We start from the raw sequence: 19,849 nt of genomic DNA, 5'->3' as shown, positions 1-19,849 counted from the left end.
ATATGCACTGCCACTAGCACCCCACTCAAAGACCCTATGATCCTGTACTTGGTCAACTAACTGGTCGTTCTACCCCAGCCTTAACTCTGCCATTCATAGCCCCCATCCTACAGACAGCTATTTAAAAAGTGTAAATCCATCATCCATAACTGGCATCCTGCCTCATCCCCACATGCATACCATACAAACTCTCCAATGGTTTTCTGTCACCTATAGGACAAGAACCACAGTGCTTTCAGGCCATCTTTTCTGCCCCAGGTCCTGCCTACCTCATTCTTTCTTCTTTTCCACCATGTTCTAGTGACACTGGGTTCTCTCCGGCCCTTGAACGTGCATCCCAGGGCTTTTGCAGGGGCTGCTCTTCCTCAGAACACTTTTCCTACAGATTATTGAATGAGCGTCTTCTCACGTGGGTCTAACCATGATCCTGTCCTCTTAGGGTCTCCTCTTTCCTCTATAGATAAACCTGCTTTCCCCAGGACTCTCCAGCCCCTCCATTCCACTTTAGCTTCAGGTCTACCTCAAAGGTCCTGTCAGCTCCAGAAAATGTGTTACGTTATTTATTGTTATTCAGTCAGCAGAGAGTAACTCTGTGAGAGCAAGGACTTCAAGCTTCCTTGTGTTTACTGTTCTGCCCCACTGGCATTACTATTTGATAAATGACTGCCCAGGAAAGTCTCTCAGTTCAGTGTTTATCTATAAGATTAGGTCTAGCACACATGGAGAGATTCAAAGTAAAAAACGACTTTATGTAAAATATTCACAAACTGTGGTTTACTACACAAATGACATTTGTACTATTGTTTTTCATGTGACTCCTGGAGTCACCTTTATCTCAGTCTGCCTTTGCTTACTCATCTATACACTGGAAATAATAAAAGTCTACTTCAGGATTTGGGATAGAGCCATTTGGTCCAGTTATCTACCTGCCTAGCACACACATGACCCTAGCTAGACTCAATCTCCAGTGCTGAAAAAAGAAAAAAAAAAGAAAAAGAAAAAAAAAAAAAACAGAAAAAACTAAAACAAAACATCTACTGTATAATTGTGATGACTGCACATGCATTTAACACTATAATCCAAGACCACTAATTCTACCATACATCTGGCGTCATTCCAACAGCTTCCTTGGTGTTTGGCTTCACACAGGCCTCTGTTAGTCTTCTGTACTTTACAGCCAAGGTATTTTTCTTATATCATTGACTTGCCTGAAGGAGGTAGCCAATTGTAGAATAAATGAAGAGAAGAATGATGGGTAAGAGAATGGATATTTCTATGTAGTGTTTACGACATCCATTCTCTACTCCAACCAGTGTCTCCCAAATAAAGCCAAAACTCTAAAAGGAATTTTACAACCTAGATGCAACCTTCTCCTTCCTGTTTACATTAGAACACTTCACGAGAAAACATAGTTCACTCTCTCCCACCTCAAGTTTCTGCCTGCTGTCCTTCACATTAGGACTGCAATTCTCTTCTCTGTCTATTCACATTCTGACTCTTTTGAGTCAGTCTCCTCTAACTATGGCTCCAAAACATCAGAGTGTTCAAGTTATCTTCCATCTCTGCTGGCAAGAGCAGGTTCCCACAATAGCTACTGAGCACTCATCACAGACTACTTTAGGGCACTTTTGGAAGAGTTATCAGCTTATGGAATGTTTGTGAGTGGTCTATATAATGACAGACTTGAAGGACCCTTTTTTATTCTAGGAATGGACATAATATCTTGGTATTCATTTGATGGCTTGGAAGAAAAACATGTTTAGTATTCCCCATTGCAATACATGAGTCCTAAACATACACAGCAAATGTTTGCAAATATGGGGCTGGAAGGATGGCTCAGCAACCACATGGTGGCTCACAACCATCTCTAATGGGATCTGATATGCTCTTCTGGCATAAAGGCATACATGAAGATAGAGTAGTCATACATAAAATAAATACAAATCTTTTAAAAATTGAAAACATAAGCAGAGTTTTTAACAATAGGAAATAATCATGACTAAATGTATGTACATTTCTATAAACAATCATGTTAGTCATGATAATCAATGTTAACCCATAGTTGAAAAATTTTTGTTAAAAATTTTCATGTCTATAAATAAAACCCAGTTGCACCTTGTTTTTACATTTCACCTTCATAACAAACATATTTAACATTAATTTACAATATTAACCATTTTTAAGTAGATAGAAGAACATTTATGGAATGCCTTGCCCGACAGCTGGGTAGTACCTAGATTAAAATTTCGATTCACCTTGCTTAAAATCTGAGATGATAATTAAGACATTGCATGTACATCTGTCTAGATTTAAGTTTCTAAATTACTCAAATCAGGCCAAAGTAGTAGCAGGAGAAGATCTGCACCTGGGAACTATAAATAAACAGTATAATAAAGTTGCAAGGATGTTCAGAGAAACTGTAATGCTGGTGTGTCCCCAGACTTTTCTCTCTCTTGTTCTTTGATTTATCTAGTGCTTTTCAATAGACAATTCACCCATAAGACACAGCAAATGTTAAATTATGAAAAGTCTTCTGTAAATGTGTAACAACTGCATCTCCACTCACCAGTTTACCTATCATCTCACAAACAGGGAACTACAGTGATTATCCATACCTCTTTCCAGGTAAAGCAGGTGAGAACATATAAAAATATAGAATACTCCTGGTTCTCTTTTCCACTTAGTGATTACATTTCATGGTGTTCTTTTCATATGTTAGTACATAGAACATATCTTCATATTCATTTTGCTTAGTAATCCATTCTATAGCTGTCCCATGCTGATTAATATTTCCTCACTTTTTTTTATTTTTTTTTTTTTTTAAGCCATCTAAGAGAAGCTAACCTACGACACTGAAATCTCTGGAAATAGCTGGTACCATTAAACAACACAGGTTAATTTTGCTTTTAAGATCAAAACACTCAACCTAACTCATCCAAGGCATTACTACCACTAGATCATGTGAGTCACGAGAAAACTATTATGAGAAGAGATCAATAGACCCAACTTTGAGGAGGAAATGTGGCTCTTTTCTTCAAGATGATGGCCTGGAAAGATATACAGATGTTCAGTAGCAATTTATTCACAGAAAGTACAGCTTTCTTATAAGATGAGTCTCGTTATTTCACTGCCTATTTTTGTCTTCTGTTCTGGTTTTAGAATGCTAATGTTTAAAATGTTAGCATGTCTCAAGAGCCTGTTACATGCCATGTGTTATTCAGCACTCTGTTGTACATCCTCATGACAATGTTTTAAAAATTAGGAAACTGAGAGAGGTTATGGGATTTCTTCAAAGTCACACATCTCATTGTTAAAGGGGAACTTGGCTGAAGTCAAAATGGTGTGTTGTCACAGATTCTGTGATGCTGCTTCTGTATTTTAAATCAAATGGAATTCTCCAGAGATTCAGAACTCACACCCTATGGAGAGGGTCAAGGTAAGGAACAGAAGTGGGGAAAGAGTCATCATAAGGAAGGGCTTGCACAGTATGAAATGGGATCAATTCCAAGGGGTACAGGGTTGGTATAAGCTGTTGTCCTGGACCAGTTTTCATCAACTCGACACAAGTTACAGCGATTTGGGAAGAGAGACTCTTAATTTGAGAAAATGCCTCTAGAAGACTGGCCTATAGTCAGATCTGTCAGGCATTTTCTTGATTAATGATAGGAGGTCCCAGATCACTACTGATGGTGAGACTCCTGAGTAGGTGGTCCTGGGTTATATAAGGATACAAGGTGTATTCTAAGAGATTCATATAAAGTCCCTCACAGAAGGGGGAAAGGACAAGTCCCCCAGAGCACATGGGAAGTGGGGGGGAAGTGAATGGAGAGAAAACTAGGAGGAGAAGGGGAGGAGAGGAAAGCACGTGCGACTAGGAAGATTGAGTCAGGGATAGGAGGAATAGGAGACGAGAGAGAGAGAGAGAGAGAGAGAGAGAGAGAGAGAGAGAGAGAGAGAGAGAGAGAGAGAGAGAACATAAAAGAGGGAGCCATTATTGGTTTGAAGAGAAAACTGAACCTAAAGAAAGGTCTAGAGACCTACAAGACTGACTCCAACTAACATTTTGAGCAACAGTGGAAAGTCTACCATAAATGACCTTCCATGATAATGAGATCAACAACTAACTTATCCACCATCATGGAGCCCTCATCTAGTACCTGTTGGAAACAGAAGCAAACACCCATAACTAAACACTGAGTCAAACTAGAATCCATATGCAGAGGGAGAGGACAAGACCAGGTTGCAGAAACACATAGAGACAGCTGACCTGAACAAGTGACATTAAGTCTTAGTTACTATATGTGCACCAAGGGGAAAGCTTCCAGCAGGAAAATGTGTTAAGAGATAAATCGTGCCTACAGGTTTAGAGACAGCTTTCAGATAAAATCAGGAAGTCTCACTGGAGAGGAAGTTCCTCATGCTGTCCAGCTTTGAAAAGATCTATCAGGCTATGATAGACTGTAACCTCTGACCAATACTAGGGTTACCTTTGTGACCTTAGAGATGTCATTTCCCTTTCAATTTTCAGTCTTAAAAAAATGAATGGCTCTACCCAAGGCCTTATTAGCTTATCATGCCTATAATGTGATACAGGCAATGAGCCTAAGGACAATGCATATGACTGAATTTTCTTAATAAAAGGAGATATTAATTCCCTTCTGTTACAGAGATGAGTAGCTTAATGACTTATCAGGCATTTAAAAAGAAAGAAAAACCAAACCAAAACCCAGTCTCCAATTCTAGGTCTGCAACAATACATTTACTGAGAGTGGCTTTCATTTTTATAGAACTATACATTTAAATTGTCTTATAATCTCTTGCTTTGTTTTCAGGAGCTATATAGTATTAACTATTTTATTTAGAAATAGCAGGGTACTGGGTAAATAAAAATCATCTAATGAAAAGCAAGTCACATCACAACTTTCTAAATACTATAGCAGTCTTTTTTTTTTTTTCCAGCAATAAACATCAGAGCACTGTCAGTTCCTATTAGGACCAACTTGTAGAGTAGAAATGACTAATGGTTATCTGGTAAAGGAAACCTGTTGTGATGGTTAATATTCATTGTTAAATTGGCCTGATTTAGAATTGTTAAATTGGCCTGGAGTATGTATACTCCAGGGCATGCTGAAGGTGTTTACAGAGAGGGCCAACTAGGGAGGGAAGATTCCCCTCTAAGCCTGGTTAGCCATCAAAGAGAACTCTTAAAATAGCTCTCAACAATAGATGGCTACTGGTAGGGGTGGGGGCAGGGGAGGACTGAGTTTTCTTTTAGGGGCTGGCCTCTGAAGAGTCTGACTACACTATAGTGACTATATGGACATCACGTATTGTACTTGTTTTTTGTTTTGTTTTATTTTATTTTAATTTATTTTTTGCTGGGGTCGGGGAGGTCACAAAGATGAGTGATAGATCTGGGAGGACTGGGAAATGAGGGTGATGGGGTACATTATATAAAATTTCCAAGTAAACAATAAAAATATTATGTTAAAAAAAAGTGAATAGAAACCAGAGTTTGGTAGCACATGCCATAGTTGTAACATTTAGGAATCTAGGAGGTAAAAGTAGGAGGAACAGGAGTTCAAAGTCATCTCTTGTTACAAAACCAGGATAAGGGCACCCTGCACTACATGATATCCTATATCCGAATTTAAAAAAGAAAGGAAACAAAAATACAAGACAAAAATCAAGGATCAGAGAGGGAAATTCCAGGTAAAGCTAATAAATTTATTCATGAGGACACTCACTGTTTTTGTTCCCCAGAGTAAGATGTCAGGAATGATCACTGAAATAGTACCATGCCCTACTATTCACTGTGTGTCTTTATTTTAGGCCATAAATCTTGCTTTCTTAGTCAGATCTATTTCTCCTTTTATATTCCATCCATGACTAAAAGGAATATTCATCTTATGGATGAAATAATTTATTATATATCATGCTTATTACTGAGACTTAATTTTAGTAAGTTCAGCAGGTTAATTAGAATGATGTTATTAAAAGCTCTCTTTAAATATATAATTCACCTTTCTTAGTTCTGAAGTTTCTGATCAAGGTATTTAGATTTTTAATAGGCTCTAATACAAATAGTGTTGATAAGAGTCACATTTCCTTGGAAAGTACAGAGAATTACTTAAGGCTAACCCATGCATGGCTGTAACACAGTCAGCCTTGATTCTCAGAAACACTGTGGATGCCTTGACAATTTTAGTCTATCTTATTATGATAGTCATAAGAATTTCTATGCTCTATTAAACTTTACTCCCACACATATAGGTAAATAAATTTAGCATTTTGGTCTCATGGGAACATCTTATTTTTTTCTTTTCTTTTCTTTTTTTTTTTTTTTTTTTTTTTTTTGCCAAGCTAACAGTTAGTTGGTTTTGTTTCTTTGAAGAAGAAATTATGTCTAAAACTGGTTAACTATTTGAGGTCATAGTGATGAACCAACCTGAATAAAATTGAGTCATATGCAAATGTTCCTAAGCATCCAAGATTAATAAATCTTTTAAAACTGAATAGACTTGATAGACGAATCTAAAAGGAGGAAGAGCTGTAAACTCAGTTAGCAAAGTATTATGTAATTTACATACTAAATTATGAGGCCATATAGCCTTTTTTTGCATGGCAGCAAACTCAACTTTCTGCACAGATGGCCTTCTGGCCATGTGACTGCTCCTTAACACAAGCAACTTTCACAAGAATTACTCTTAAGTTTACTGAAAACCTAGATCACAAAAGATAACAACATGAGTGCTGGAAGGGAGGATTCCCAGGTCAAATCTTGCCAAACAAGGCTAGATTTGAGGGTGACAGCCCCAGGATGCTGGCGGTAAGAGAGGACCCACCCCGACAGTAAACCTGGAGGGGCACTTTGCAGGTACATCAGAATACAAGTGGGAGAAGAGAGGATGACACAAAAGGATTGAGTAGGAGTCAGAGCAGCCAACTCTACAGGGAGCTGGTCAGCTCTACAGCAGGATGTTTCCTCATTGCATTAGACACAACAGGCTTCTGCTGCCTCCAGTGCAGCTAGACACTCCAGCAAAGCACACCCGTTCCAGCGTTTGTCAAGGGCAGAGTGATGTGGGTCAGTCTGCTTCCTAGCAGACATTTGGCTCACAAATGAGGCTAGCCAGGAAAAGCCTCCCAATTACATTCTCCACTTCTTACTGGGGAGGAGACTACTTAATGTCTGAGAATAATCAGCACATTTATTATACTATAAACAATCAGCTAATGAATCACTCCAGGCACACAGAAAAATAACTACCAGGAAGAAATGAAAACACCACATTAACAAAAAGGACAAAATTATTCTGGAAATTATGCTTAGTGAAATGATCAAGAAACAGAAGAATGACTATTATGTGATTCTGCCTACATTATTTGCCTATAATAGGCAAGTTCAGAGACAAAAAGTAAAACAAGCTTTACCTGGGGGTGGAACAAGGAGGAGCTGTCATTAAATGGGTTTAGTTTTTGTTGGAGACAGAGATTATTAAAATGTATGGACTGTGGCGATGGCTATAAAATATTGTCAACATATTTAAAGCAACTTATTATTTGCTTTATGAATGGTTAAAATGATGAACACTGTATATATTTATTCCACTTAGAATTGTATATTAGAAATTACCATTAAGATTCAGCAAATAATGGCAACTGGAGATTAAACATGCAAAGAAAGGAGTTCAATGCCTACCTTCTATCAGACATAAAAATTAACTAAAAATGGACAACACACCTAAATTTAAGGGAAAATACTGCAGACTTCCTAGAAGAAAAGAAAAGCTTATAATTTTAGGTTAGGCAATGGCTTTTAGACAGTAAAAGCAAAAGTAATCGAAGGAAAACTAGGCTTTATCAGAATTTAAAATTTCTGTGCTTTGAACGACAACAAGGTGGAATGATAGTTTAGTAGTAGAGGAAATGTTTGCAGTCCTATAAAGAAATCATCTAAGATACAAAGAATTTTTGTAACTCAACTGCCAGAAAACATATGAAAATATGATTAAGTTTTGTAACTAGGGGAATACGAATCAAACACAGTTAGATACAACTTCACCATCCCCACTACCTTAAAGTCCAGGAAATAAGTATTAGTATGAATGCAGAAGATGGAAACCCTTGTGCAATGGAAGAAATGCAAGCTAGTATAGTCACATGGAAGAAAGTCTGGCAATTCCCCCAAGAGTTTAACTGGAGGTTAGCATATGACCCAGCAATTTCTTCTTAGATATATCCAAGAAAAATAAAGAAACATGTAGCACAATAACTGTATTTGGAGGTTGGGAGCAGGATTGTTCATAATGGCCAAAGCTTAGAAACAACTCACATGTTCATAAACCAAATATACCATATATCTAAAATGGTATATTGTTCTATCATAAAAGGAATGAAGTGCTGTCACAGGCAGAAATCTTAAAAAAGTTATACTGAGAAAAAAATGTTGAGGGCAGATGGGGGAATACTGAGAGAGGACAATGACTAAAAGTACAGGGTTTCTTTTTAGATCAATAAAAAAGCAAGACTGATTTTAGCAAATGCAGTGTAAAAACTACTGAATTACACACTTTAAATTAGTGAATTATATGAAGTATAAATTATATGTTTAGCTGTTACAAAAATACTTAAAATGATATTATTAGTGTTTTAAAAATAATTTTCAAGAACTGTCACAGATTACAAAACCCATCTTTATTTATTAGAAGACTTATAAACTATCCACTTAAAAAAAAATCCTGGAAGGAGGAAAAATGCATCCTAGAGAATTGGTTCTAAAAGACTCAGAAAACAGGTAAGACAGCAGGCTGGACTTCCCAGACATCTCAGAGTTTCCATACAGGCAGCAAAGTGGGACTCTGAGGCCCTGCACTCACTAGTCTGGGTCTTGAGAGGTTGGTAGCCTAAAGCAGGAGACAAACACAGCTAAGGCAACAAAAGGAAACATTCTTTCTCACTATAGGGCATGGGAGCACAACAGAGACCACCATGCAGAGTCTAGTCACAGATTCTCAACTGAGACACCAGTTGGCTACCCACAATTCTGTACAACTTGATATCTGAGGGTAGTTCAACCTACCTACAGTGGCTTCAGAGAGTGGCAAATCTATCCAAACCCTGCCCCATGAAGTAGACAGCCACACAGAAGGTAGATTCACCAACCAGCTGGGCCTACTCACATAACGGGACTTAACACATAGTCAAGGGTACACATAAATTTGAACTGATACAATTTCTCATCTGAAACTAAGGAAGGCATCAACCAGGAACCCTATACTAAAATAAACAAATAAAGCCTACACTTCAGGACTGAAAGCAACAAATGAAAACTATGACACTGGTGGCTGGAAGACTTATCCATTGATAATGTAAAGAAGTTTTGAAACAGAAAATAACACCAGAAGGAAACAACAACGAGAAGGTAGATAGTCAGGAAGGCACAGCACATTGTTTTTCAATTTAATGAACTTCTTTAGTCAGATTTGCAGTTGAATAGAAATAACAGTTGGACTTATTCAATGACAAGAGGGAAAATAGTTAAATATTCACATACCCAACAGCATGTCCTTTACATGGCAATGGTAAAATAAACTATGGTATAGACATCCCATGGAGTACAACTCAGAAGTAAAAGGAGTAAACCACAGATACATTTAACAACTGAGTCATATTACAGAAGTGTTGTGTGATAAAGCTTGCTTGGAGTCAGAGGGCAGAGCTAGCCACGAGCTGACCAAAATCAACCATAGAAGTGTGGAGGACTGAATACAGATAGGAGGCAGGAAGTAATAAGGTGGTACTGAGAGAGGAAGGAACGGCAGAGGGCAGAAGTCACTGGTGGCAGCTCCCCTGTTTCTCTCTGATCTTTCTTACCCCAATATCTGATGCATGATTTTTTAATTGATACAGAATGATTAGTTAGGGCTTCACAGAAGTGTTAAGCTATATACTTAGTAAGAAAAGACAGTCTTAAAATGCTAGCTATATTCAATTATTTAACATTCTTGAAGTGAAAAAGTTACAAATCATAAATGAGAACATATTGGTGCTTTCCAGGAGCTAGTACTGTAGCAAAAGAAGCAAACATGGTTCTAAGACAGACATCTTTGTGGTGACATGGTGACTATGCAGTGACATTGAATTACATGTAATGCCGTAGATGTGCGAGAGCAACAGGTAAAAGGAGAGTGGGCAGCAATGTTGGTTTTGTGGTTTTCATACTGTTAATAACAATGCCCAGGCTGCACACTCGGCAGGAGACTGAGGGTAGGTTCCTGGGAACTCTGAGTTCTCTGTAATTTCTTCTGAGAGGGTTGAGGAAGCATTCATAGGAATCTTCTCTATTATTTCCTGTGGCTTTTTATGTCTTTCAAGTTAAAGGGTTAATTTTTTATTTAATTAATAGCTAAAATTTTGACTACACTTATTTGACAATAACAATTAAATAAGTATCAAGGAAACTATGTCAAAAATAGTAGAAAATCATAGTATGAGTGAAAGAAGTCAACACAAGACTTGGAAAAAAGGTAAGGAATACTTAACATAGTATAGTAAGAACATACTCTATGACAAATAATTAAAATTCTAATTTTAATCAAATGTCATTATTCATGAAAAATTCTAAGGAAGTGAAAAATATTTGTGAGACTGTAAATGACTCACAGGGGAAGAGTGTTTACCTTCACTGGAGCCTTGTCTTACAGTGCACTGGTTTGCTCAAATAGTCTGTGATTTATACTTAACACCAGGTTTTTCCCGGAGAGAACAACCAGTGCATGTGCATCTGACTGACACCATATAGGAGTCATGGGCAAGCATACTTGCACATCCTTGCTGTGTGGCACTGTTACACACTGCTGGGACACTCAGCACACCTCTGTAACTCCACGGGCAGAGGCTCAACTTCATTTCCACAGTACTTGCCCAAAGCACCTTTCCCTTTAGTGGTCTTATCTGGCATGCTTTCCCTGTGCTGAACTCTACCTGTGTGCCTAGTAAGTTTCCAAGTCCTGTGGCCTCCAGTGTGAAAGCCAGAGGTAGACTTGAGATGGCCTGACACACTTTCCTTTGATGGTAGGTTTTTCCTTTTAGGCATCATCTGTATTTCACTATTCTCTATTTGCTTTTGCAACATCTGGTGGAGCTTAAAGAACTTGGTCAATCCCAAGAGACCCCTTTACTCACGGATTTCAACATGGCCAGTCACAACCCAACACAAAACAAACATTTCAACCGTAGAGAGGGAAGCATATTCAGTGGTATTTCTGACCCCTATATCTCATGTTTCCAGCCCCTGCAATGTTAGCAGGAGAGGCCCTTATTTTATAGGCAGGCTGCCAATAGAGAGTGCAATCCTAGTTCCCAGCAGTCTCTGTTGGGGATCCTCATCCTGCCTCTCAGAAACTAGGTTTTGTGCTACACAAACACACTCTGCTCATGCTACAGGAGAGAAACCTTAGTCTGTACCCCAGAGAACTTCTCTTAGCTAAGAAGTTGCTGCATCTAGAAGGCTTGCCATGCATAGCCCTCTAGCAATATTAGAAAATAATTCCAATATAGTTAGCAGTGAACTCTCTCTACAGTTCATTCTTACTGTTCTGTGCCCTGAGTAGGAGAGAAAGAACTGCATCTATATTGTGTTCTGTAATTCAGATAGTGTATAAACTGCCTCACATATGCCAAACATGAAAAAAAAGTAAGCAATTTTACTAGCCATGTGCCTATAACATGCTTTTGTAGTTCTGTCTCCTTCTATGCCTCAATCTAAGAAGAGGCTTACTATATTATCACCTTAGAGAACTATGTCAAGCACATGAAATACTGTGTAAATGACAGTCTGAATATACATACAATCTGAAAATAGGGTCCTGGTGCTGGATAATAAATATAGAGTTAGACAGACTCCTCATCTTACACTGAAGTAACTCTGAAAACCTCACAAGATACAGGCTGTACACTGACTTGACACACTGGCCTAAGAAAAAGGCCAATTCCTTTCCTTGAAGAGGAAAATTGGCCAGTGAAATTTTCTTATTTCATATTAACACAAAGCTTTTATATTCTTTTTAAAAAACTTAACATACATTCACCCATTCATTCATTTTGTGTGTGTACACACATCCATGTATGCATTTCCAAAAATAAGGTTTTGGATCTGTAAGCATATCAACTGCAAGTGCTGATGCCACTTTTATTAAATACATGCTAACTGCTTGGAAACCCAGGCACACACTCAGGTTCATTTCCTTTCTCCTCAGGCAGTTTCCACAATCTACAACATTTTCATTTTAACAGTCCTCATTACTGGTATCATTTAATAGTTGAGGGTTTGCTCAAGTCAACATCAATCTTGCTGATACCGCAAACACTTTAGAGAGTGTTGACACAACACAGTCGAAATCCATAGCTGGTAAACATAAGAATTTAAAAACCATTCCTTCCCAGAACATGGCGCTATATGCTAAGAGCAACTCTCTCCAGTTACAAGGTCCTGTCAGGGAGACACAGGGCCCTCCCTCTTCCACACCCTCCATTCCCTTTCATAGCATCTTGTCTGTCCTCCTGCATACACATGCCCCACATCCATGACATCTGGAATCACCTTGATGAGCAAGAAAACACATTTCAGATAAAGTTCCCCCTTGAATGGACAGGTACATGGCTTTGGATAAATCTAAATTAAGAAGTAAAACATTTCTTTACCTGATTGGAGTACCGCATGCTCACATTACGTTGGTTCTGGAGTGGGACAAAGCGCTGGACAGGGTCAATGTCTTTAGGACTGATTAACTCATCAACTGGAAAAAAAAAAAATTAAGTGACATTATAAACAAAACACAAAATGCCAAATGTACAACACTGTGAGCCAAATGAGAAAACTACAGGGAATTTCACTCAAAAAGAAGAGTATCTGTTTTCCTCAGAGCTCATCCCCAAACAGATAAGATGTGTTAGGTCATAGAATAAATGCAAAAACTGAAATAGCAGACAGTATGCTATGGATGAGAAGTTAATGACAAACACATTCCAGAAATTCACAAATATTTGGAAATTCAGTAACACCTGCATAAATAACTAATGGTCAAATGAAAATTCAAAGGAAAATCAGAAAATACTTTCAGGGCCAAGTTATAGAGCACTTTCCAGCATTCTGTTCCCATTATTCCTCATTCCTAAACAGGGGGAGGAGGAGGTAAACCTCCTTCAATGTGCTTTTGATGAGATGACTGAAGATAAACACATCCAAATTTAGGGGATGTAGAAAAGCAGCTGCTTGTAGTGAAATTATCAACATTTATGTACATATTAGACTTACAATATAAAACCAATACCCTAACTTCCCCTCTTCAGATGGTGTGTGAAAAGAGAAAACTAAATTGAAAGCAGAAGAAATGAAATGATAAAAGCAGAAATTAATGAAATAGAATGCAGTAAAACAATAGAGAATATCAAATTAAAGTCAGGCACATAAAAAGCTAAAACACATATTGAGAAATAGCTAAACTAACTACCCCCAAAACAAACAAGAACAAAGATAAAATTCTCAGACTGAAGTAGGAGTGACAAACAAAATGTACGGGCAAAAGCTAGAGAACCCTGGTGAAATAGATAAATCCTGGAATGACACAAACTACAGAAACTAGCTCAACAGGGCACATATACAAGGAATTGAACTAATTTATAAGAAATAAAGTGATTAAGACTTTAAATACACACACATCTTCACACACATGCTCCTTCATGTACACACGGCCAGCCTAAGATGCTTTCATTGGTTATGTTAAAGAAAAATGAAATAGTTAAAGAAAAATTAAAATCAGTCACTCACAAACTTTTGAACAGATAAAAGGGTAAACTTTTCTAGTTCAGAATTGCCATATTATAAGGAAGCTACAAACCCAAACCCCTAGGAATACACACACACACAAATTCTTAACAAAAAGCTTGCAAACCAAATAACATATAAAAGTAATTATATACCATAATCACATAGGATTTACCAAACAAATGCAAACATAGTTTAATATCAGAACATCAATTATTAGAATACAATATAAAATTATTATTTATATATGTTATCTCAGAGAAAGTTTTGAAACTTGGTGAGAGACTACACATACAAAGTAGAAGCAAATTAAAAAGCCACACATAAGAACATAAGAACTCAACTGTAGTCTTATTAGAAGTAAAACTTTGTGACTTATATTTTAAAAGTGACAACTTTTTGCACATCAAAAGACATTACTAATACAGTGGAACAATACTCTAAAGGATGGTAGAAAATAATATCAAATTATTTTCCTGAAGTGATTTATGTCTAGAATACATAAAGACAATAATGAAAACATAAGTCAATAATGAAAACATAAAATTTCAATTTAAAAGTAGCTACATATCTGAATAGAAATTTCTCCAAAGAAATTACCAATGAACACATGAAAACTTGCTTAACAACATTAATGATTTGGGGAATGCCAGATAATATCAAAATGATATGCCAATTCACAACCATTAATATAGCTATAATATTGATATCAACAATTTACAAACAGTTAAGAACAAAATTTAGTGAGGATGTTGAGAATGTGGAATCTCCTAAGTTGTTGGCAGGAAAGCAAAATTATGCCACTGTATGGGAAAGAGTCTGGAAGTTGCTCAAAATGTTAAGACGTAAAAGGTAACATATGGCCCGGTAATCCTTCACTACCTGTACATCTCATAGAAATGAAAAAAATAATAATTTATATGTGGAAGTTCATAGCAGTATTATTTATGCTAGTTCCCAAATAGAAACAATCCAAATGTCCAAGCTGATGGACAAATAAGATGAGGTAGAGCAGTGATGAATGGTGGTCACTTTCCATCCCAGTTCAGGAGAGGCAGAGGCAGAGGCAGATGGATCTCTGTTAAGTTTAAGGCCAGCCTGGTCTAGATAGCCAGGGCTATATAAAGCAACCTTGGCCCCCAAAACAAACAACAAATGAGGTAGAGCAGGGCAGGGTGTCTTATGCCTCAGGTCTAGCACTGTGTGAGGACTACTGTGAGCCAGTCTGGGTCACAATGTAAGATTCTGTTTCAAAAAACCAAGTTATTAATCAATCAATTAATTAAATGATGTTGTATTTATATAATGAAATGTTACTCTGATGATATAGGATTCAAAACAGAGGAACCTTGAGACAATATGCTAAGTAAGGAAAGTCCGACACAAAAGGACTGACACTGTGATTCTGAGGTTAGTGATGGCCCAGTACAGGGGTGGGGTGTGGCTAGCAGTACAATGGTTAAAGAGAAGCCAGAATGTGATGATGATCACACAACTCTGGGAATAGACTAAAAATAACTAAGTTTCAAGTAGGTAAAATGCACAGTGCAAGGGCTATACCCCAACGAAGGTGTTCTAAAATGTGCTCGGATTACCGTGAGGAGAAGCACACCTGCCACACAGGCATCTTCAGGATGCTGAACTCCAGAACACGATTAACAAAGGGCATTTCCAAGGAGCACTCATAAGCAAGTGCTGGCAACCTCAGTGCAATGCACATGGAAGCGCTATTCACATGGCAGGTCTGTGTGGTAACTTTTGATAAAATCCAAGGAGGGAGCAAGCAAGCCAGCATCGAGATGGGAGGGTTGGGGTCAGGCAGGTAGGGAGAGGCCCCAACTCAGTATTTCTCCGGCATTTTGTAGACCACACCTGAGGCTTGGAGGCATTGTGTTGGGAGAGGTGGCAGGGGGTTAACAACTCTGAAAGGAGAATCTACGTAGTTCTTAGAATTCAAGTTGGAAGATAGTATGAAAATTTGCAGTGAGCACAGTCTCCAACCTAGACATGTTTACATTTACACATTATCTTAGTCACATCCACACCTATACATAAGTAGACTTAACGCTAAAATATGAAATTAACTTCTACTCAAATTCATTGGCACACCCTGTATTTTATTACAATTGATGTATAGAGCATGCTCATTTCAGTTTTCCTCTTCAGTTATACAATGATCAAATAAAAACTACACCATGCCGAGTTTGGTACAAACATGCTTATATCCACAGACCCTTTATTTTTTATTTTCATTTTTTCAAAGGACAATTCATTTTCCATAATACTTTAGATACTACTTTCAGGTAATGAATACTTCTGACAAACAGACCAGGGAGTAATGACTGTAAAATTCTCTGCAGCTTTGTGGTAATGCAAAAGCATCTGCAATGTTGTCCAAGAAACAAAATCATCAAAGGGTATTTTAGTAACTCCTGTAGTTCTCATTAATGATATGAAAATACTCCTAACAGCAGAAAAAACAGTAAGGGCAGGGGGACCCTTGAAAGGCACTTACTGATGGTCTTAATGTTGTTTAAGCACTGAGCATGTATTAATTCCAACAGCCTGTTCATTTTACAGATCACAAAATTCACACACAAAATGCTTAAGCAAATTATTTACCACTAGCATATAGCAGATGTACTTTTATTTGGAAGCAAAAAAATTTTTTTTTCCAAATTGGAAACCAAACAAACACAGGATTCATTGCAGCAGATATCTACATGTAACAATTTATTGATTTCAGTTTAGCTCATGATACAGGGTTGATTTTAGGCTGATAGTCTAAAAAAGCAAATTATCCCCCAGTTCATTTGTATCACTAAAATGTGAAAAAAAAAAAAAAAAAGAGCCCACAATTGGCAGTATTTTATGTTTCACTGTTATCCTATAGACATGAAATTCTTTTTTTTTTTCATTTGTAAGTGATGACAGATTAATTAGGAAAGCTGTCTCCTTAGGAAGCTTAATCTACTAAAATAGATAATAAATCATCTGGTTAGCAAGTCCTTGAACAGATTATTTGCATTTCTTCTGTATTTCTTTGGGCACTACTTCTATGTATACCTGCATATTCCATTTATTCAGTGTGCATTGAACACCGCAGGCTGTGTACTTTTCCTCATTCCTATATCCCCAATACCTAGTATAGGCCCCCACACAGTGGAACCTCCCTAGACCGACTCATTAAACAAAAGAAATTGGTGGCATTAGCAAGCATTGAAACACTAATCATTCTTGTCATTGCATTAACTTCCACATTGGTAAGAGTGACAAATATCCTTAGAGGACACAGGACACACATATACACCCCCCCACACACACACCACATTCCCTACACAACATACCATACACCCCCCCACACACACACACATCACACCAACCCCCCCATACAATCCACCATAAAATCCATCGTGATTTCTGCTACTCAAGAGACACAGGTACAGGTCCTCATGTCCTCATGGCGTCAATAAAATGGCATGAGTTTTCTCATTAGGAGAGATGAGCATGAATAAAATGTAAATGGATATTTACATTTTAATATTTTAACATTACAATAATGCATGGATGAAAGAAGAATGGCTTTCTATATTAACAACACAATGAACCTCAAAGGTAATCAAGTATTTCCAGGACATGATTGTCAAACAACCAAAAGGAGACCACTGGGTGTGTAGAAAGAAAGCTCATTTGGTAATCAAATTGCTGTGGCTGTCTAGGGGTGGATGGAGGCAGAGAACAGCACCTGGTGGGAAAAAACCTTGTCAGTTTTATGGTGATGGGTGGTGGTGGAGGCCTGCTTGAACAGGACAGCTTAGGGGTCAAGAGCAGTGATAGTTGGGGTGTGGACCAGTACAGCCTGGGGGCTAATTTGGGGACTCTGACCTGGGATAGGCTTGCTGGGTTAATCAGAAAGTAGATGCCCATTGCCAGAGGCAGTTGCCTGTAGTGGGTGGGTAAGGGAACTAATGGCTTTTCCTAACAAACAAAAACCAACTTCACAAGATTGCTGAGGAATGCTGAGTTTTGCTTAAGAGTGCAGCCCAGACTGTCATTTAGGATAACAAGGATAAATAAACCATCTTTTAACTCCTTAAAACATAAAAAGGTAAGCTATTATTTGCATTTTATAATCAAATAAAAGCTTACAAAATACACCTTAGCATTACCTTAATTAGTTTTGAGTATTAAAGCAAACAAACCAACCAAAAGCCAAACTATTAAGAAGTGGCTGGGAGATAACAGTAAAGAGCTTCTCATGTAAGCAGGAGGACATTACAAAAAAAAAAGTTCAGGCATGGTGGCTTTTGCTTGTATTCCCAAGCTGGTGAAGCATGGACAGGCAGATAAGTAAGATACCTGGAGCTTGTTAGCTAGCCATTCTAGTCTGATTCACATGCACCAGGCCAATGACAGACAAATAAACAACAACAACAACAACAACAAAAAGTAGAGGGCTACTGGGGAATGACACTGTAGGAGGACTTCTGGTCCCCACACACAGGCACCTGAATCTGCATCTGCACACAACTGTCCTTCTGGTCTCTAAGAAGCATTAAACACAGGAGTCTTTTCTGTTAGATAAGATAACGCCAACACCCCACCCTAAGCATTCTCAGATTAAAGTGGCTGACCCCTTCCCTCTTCAACAAAAGACTGTGAGGAACCCCAGCCGATGGGGAGAAGATGCAGCATCAGAATAAAAACCAAATGCATTTCCCGTCCCCTGCACGGTTCTCCTTGGTGAGCAAAGCACCCTCTTGATCAAGAGTAAAGTGAGGCCTTGTCAAGACATTTCAGTTTGAAGTGGTGGTCCCTTTCTTTGTCCCCTTCCCCCAAACTTAATTCTAACAAGCACATTAAGGGAAAACATTTCCTTCCTGGTCAAAAGAATAGAATCTGCTTCTGGCCCTTGGTGAAGCCAAGGATTAGAACAGTCTGTTCCTGAATTAAGCTGAGCCTTTCAATCTGCTGGCCAAGGTACAACCTTAGAAAGGGTGATTCACTTAAAACCATGCTAAAGAGATTTACTTGCATAAAATGAGAAATGTATTCAATAAATTAAAGCTGAATTTGAAAAAAAGAAAAGAGAGATGGGGGTGGGGTGGAGAATAAGTATCCTTTTAATGACATGACTTACTTTTGTTTCCCAGAATCCCTGGCCTTGGTGTAGTCTCCTGGAAATGTCCATGTAGCTCTGTTAAATCAGCCGGATTGTCTGAGTACTGACTCAGAAGTGTATCTTTTCCTTCTTCCTATCACTTTCTTTCTGACACTGACCAATACTTTGGGCTCCCTTCCTTCCTTCCTCCCTCTCCCTCACTCCAAAGCTCCCCTCACCCTTGCCATTCAGTTGATAATCTGCTATGTGGCTGCTTACTGAACCTCTATTGCTGAACATAACAGCATAACTCCACACACGGCCTTCTCTCTTCTTCCCCAACCTTCTACAGCCCTGATGTTTTTGTGTTTTTAAAATCATAATAAAATTGTCCCCAAGCTTCCTTCTGAGTAAGTTCTTCAATTCTTTTATTGATGAGATAACAACCCGTAAAGGGATACTAATTTCCCTGGAAAGAGTGTTGTGCCCAAATTCTGAACTCCAAAATCATCAAGAGGGTCTTTAATCAACCAATGAGTTAACTGTATTAACTTGGGTCCTCCATCTGTCTGTCTGACACTGCAGGTGGAAGAGAAGGACCTGATGGACATGGGAGGGGAGTGGCGAGGACAGGGAATGTATTGGGGTCCACAACAGTCTCAGGATTGGTGCATTTCCAGGCTTGGGTAACCCGTCCTGTGTTTGGTTGCTATGGCCTATAGGCCTTGCCAGGGTGGTTGCTATGCTCTGTATGCCACTGTTACAGTAATGCACATCCAGACCCCAACAGCTAACTTCTGATTGGTTCCTTGCCACATGGAGGATATCTGGCTTCCTAGTGACTAGAAGATCCGGCAAGCACATGTTGCTGAGTCAGAGGCCTACCTCTTGCTAGATCTTTTCTGCACCCTGTTATGGCT

At 38.3% G+C, this 19,849-nt stretch overlaps 1 protein-coding gene across 5 annotated transcripts in view; it reads right to left on the bottom strand.

Annotated features, from left to right (window-relative positions):
* Window positions 1–19,849, bottom strand: part of Phkb (phosphorylase kinase regulatory subunit beta) — a 173,321-nt gene that overhangs the window by 53,339 nt on the left and 100,133 nt on the right. For all 5 annotated transcript variants that reach the window (XM_051195043.1, XM_051195042.1, XM_051195046.1 and 2 more), the window contains one exon: window positions 12,706–12,800. In XM_051195043.1, coding sequence (XP_051051000.1) covers window positions 12,706–12,800 — 95 coding nt within the window. The remainder of the gene's footprint in view (window positions 1–12,705; window positions 12,801–19,849) is intronic.

Source organism: Phodopus roborovskii, unplaced genomic scaffold, assembly GCF_943737965.1.
Source record: "Phodopus roborovskii unplaced genomic scaffold, PHOROB, whole genome shotgun sequence".
In the NCBI taxonomy this organism is placed as follows: domain Eukaryota; kingdom Metazoa; phylum Chordata; class Mammalia; order Rodentia; family Cricetidae; genus Phodopus; species Phodopus roborovskii.
This window is presented reverse-complemented; position numbering and strand designations above follow the sequence as displayed.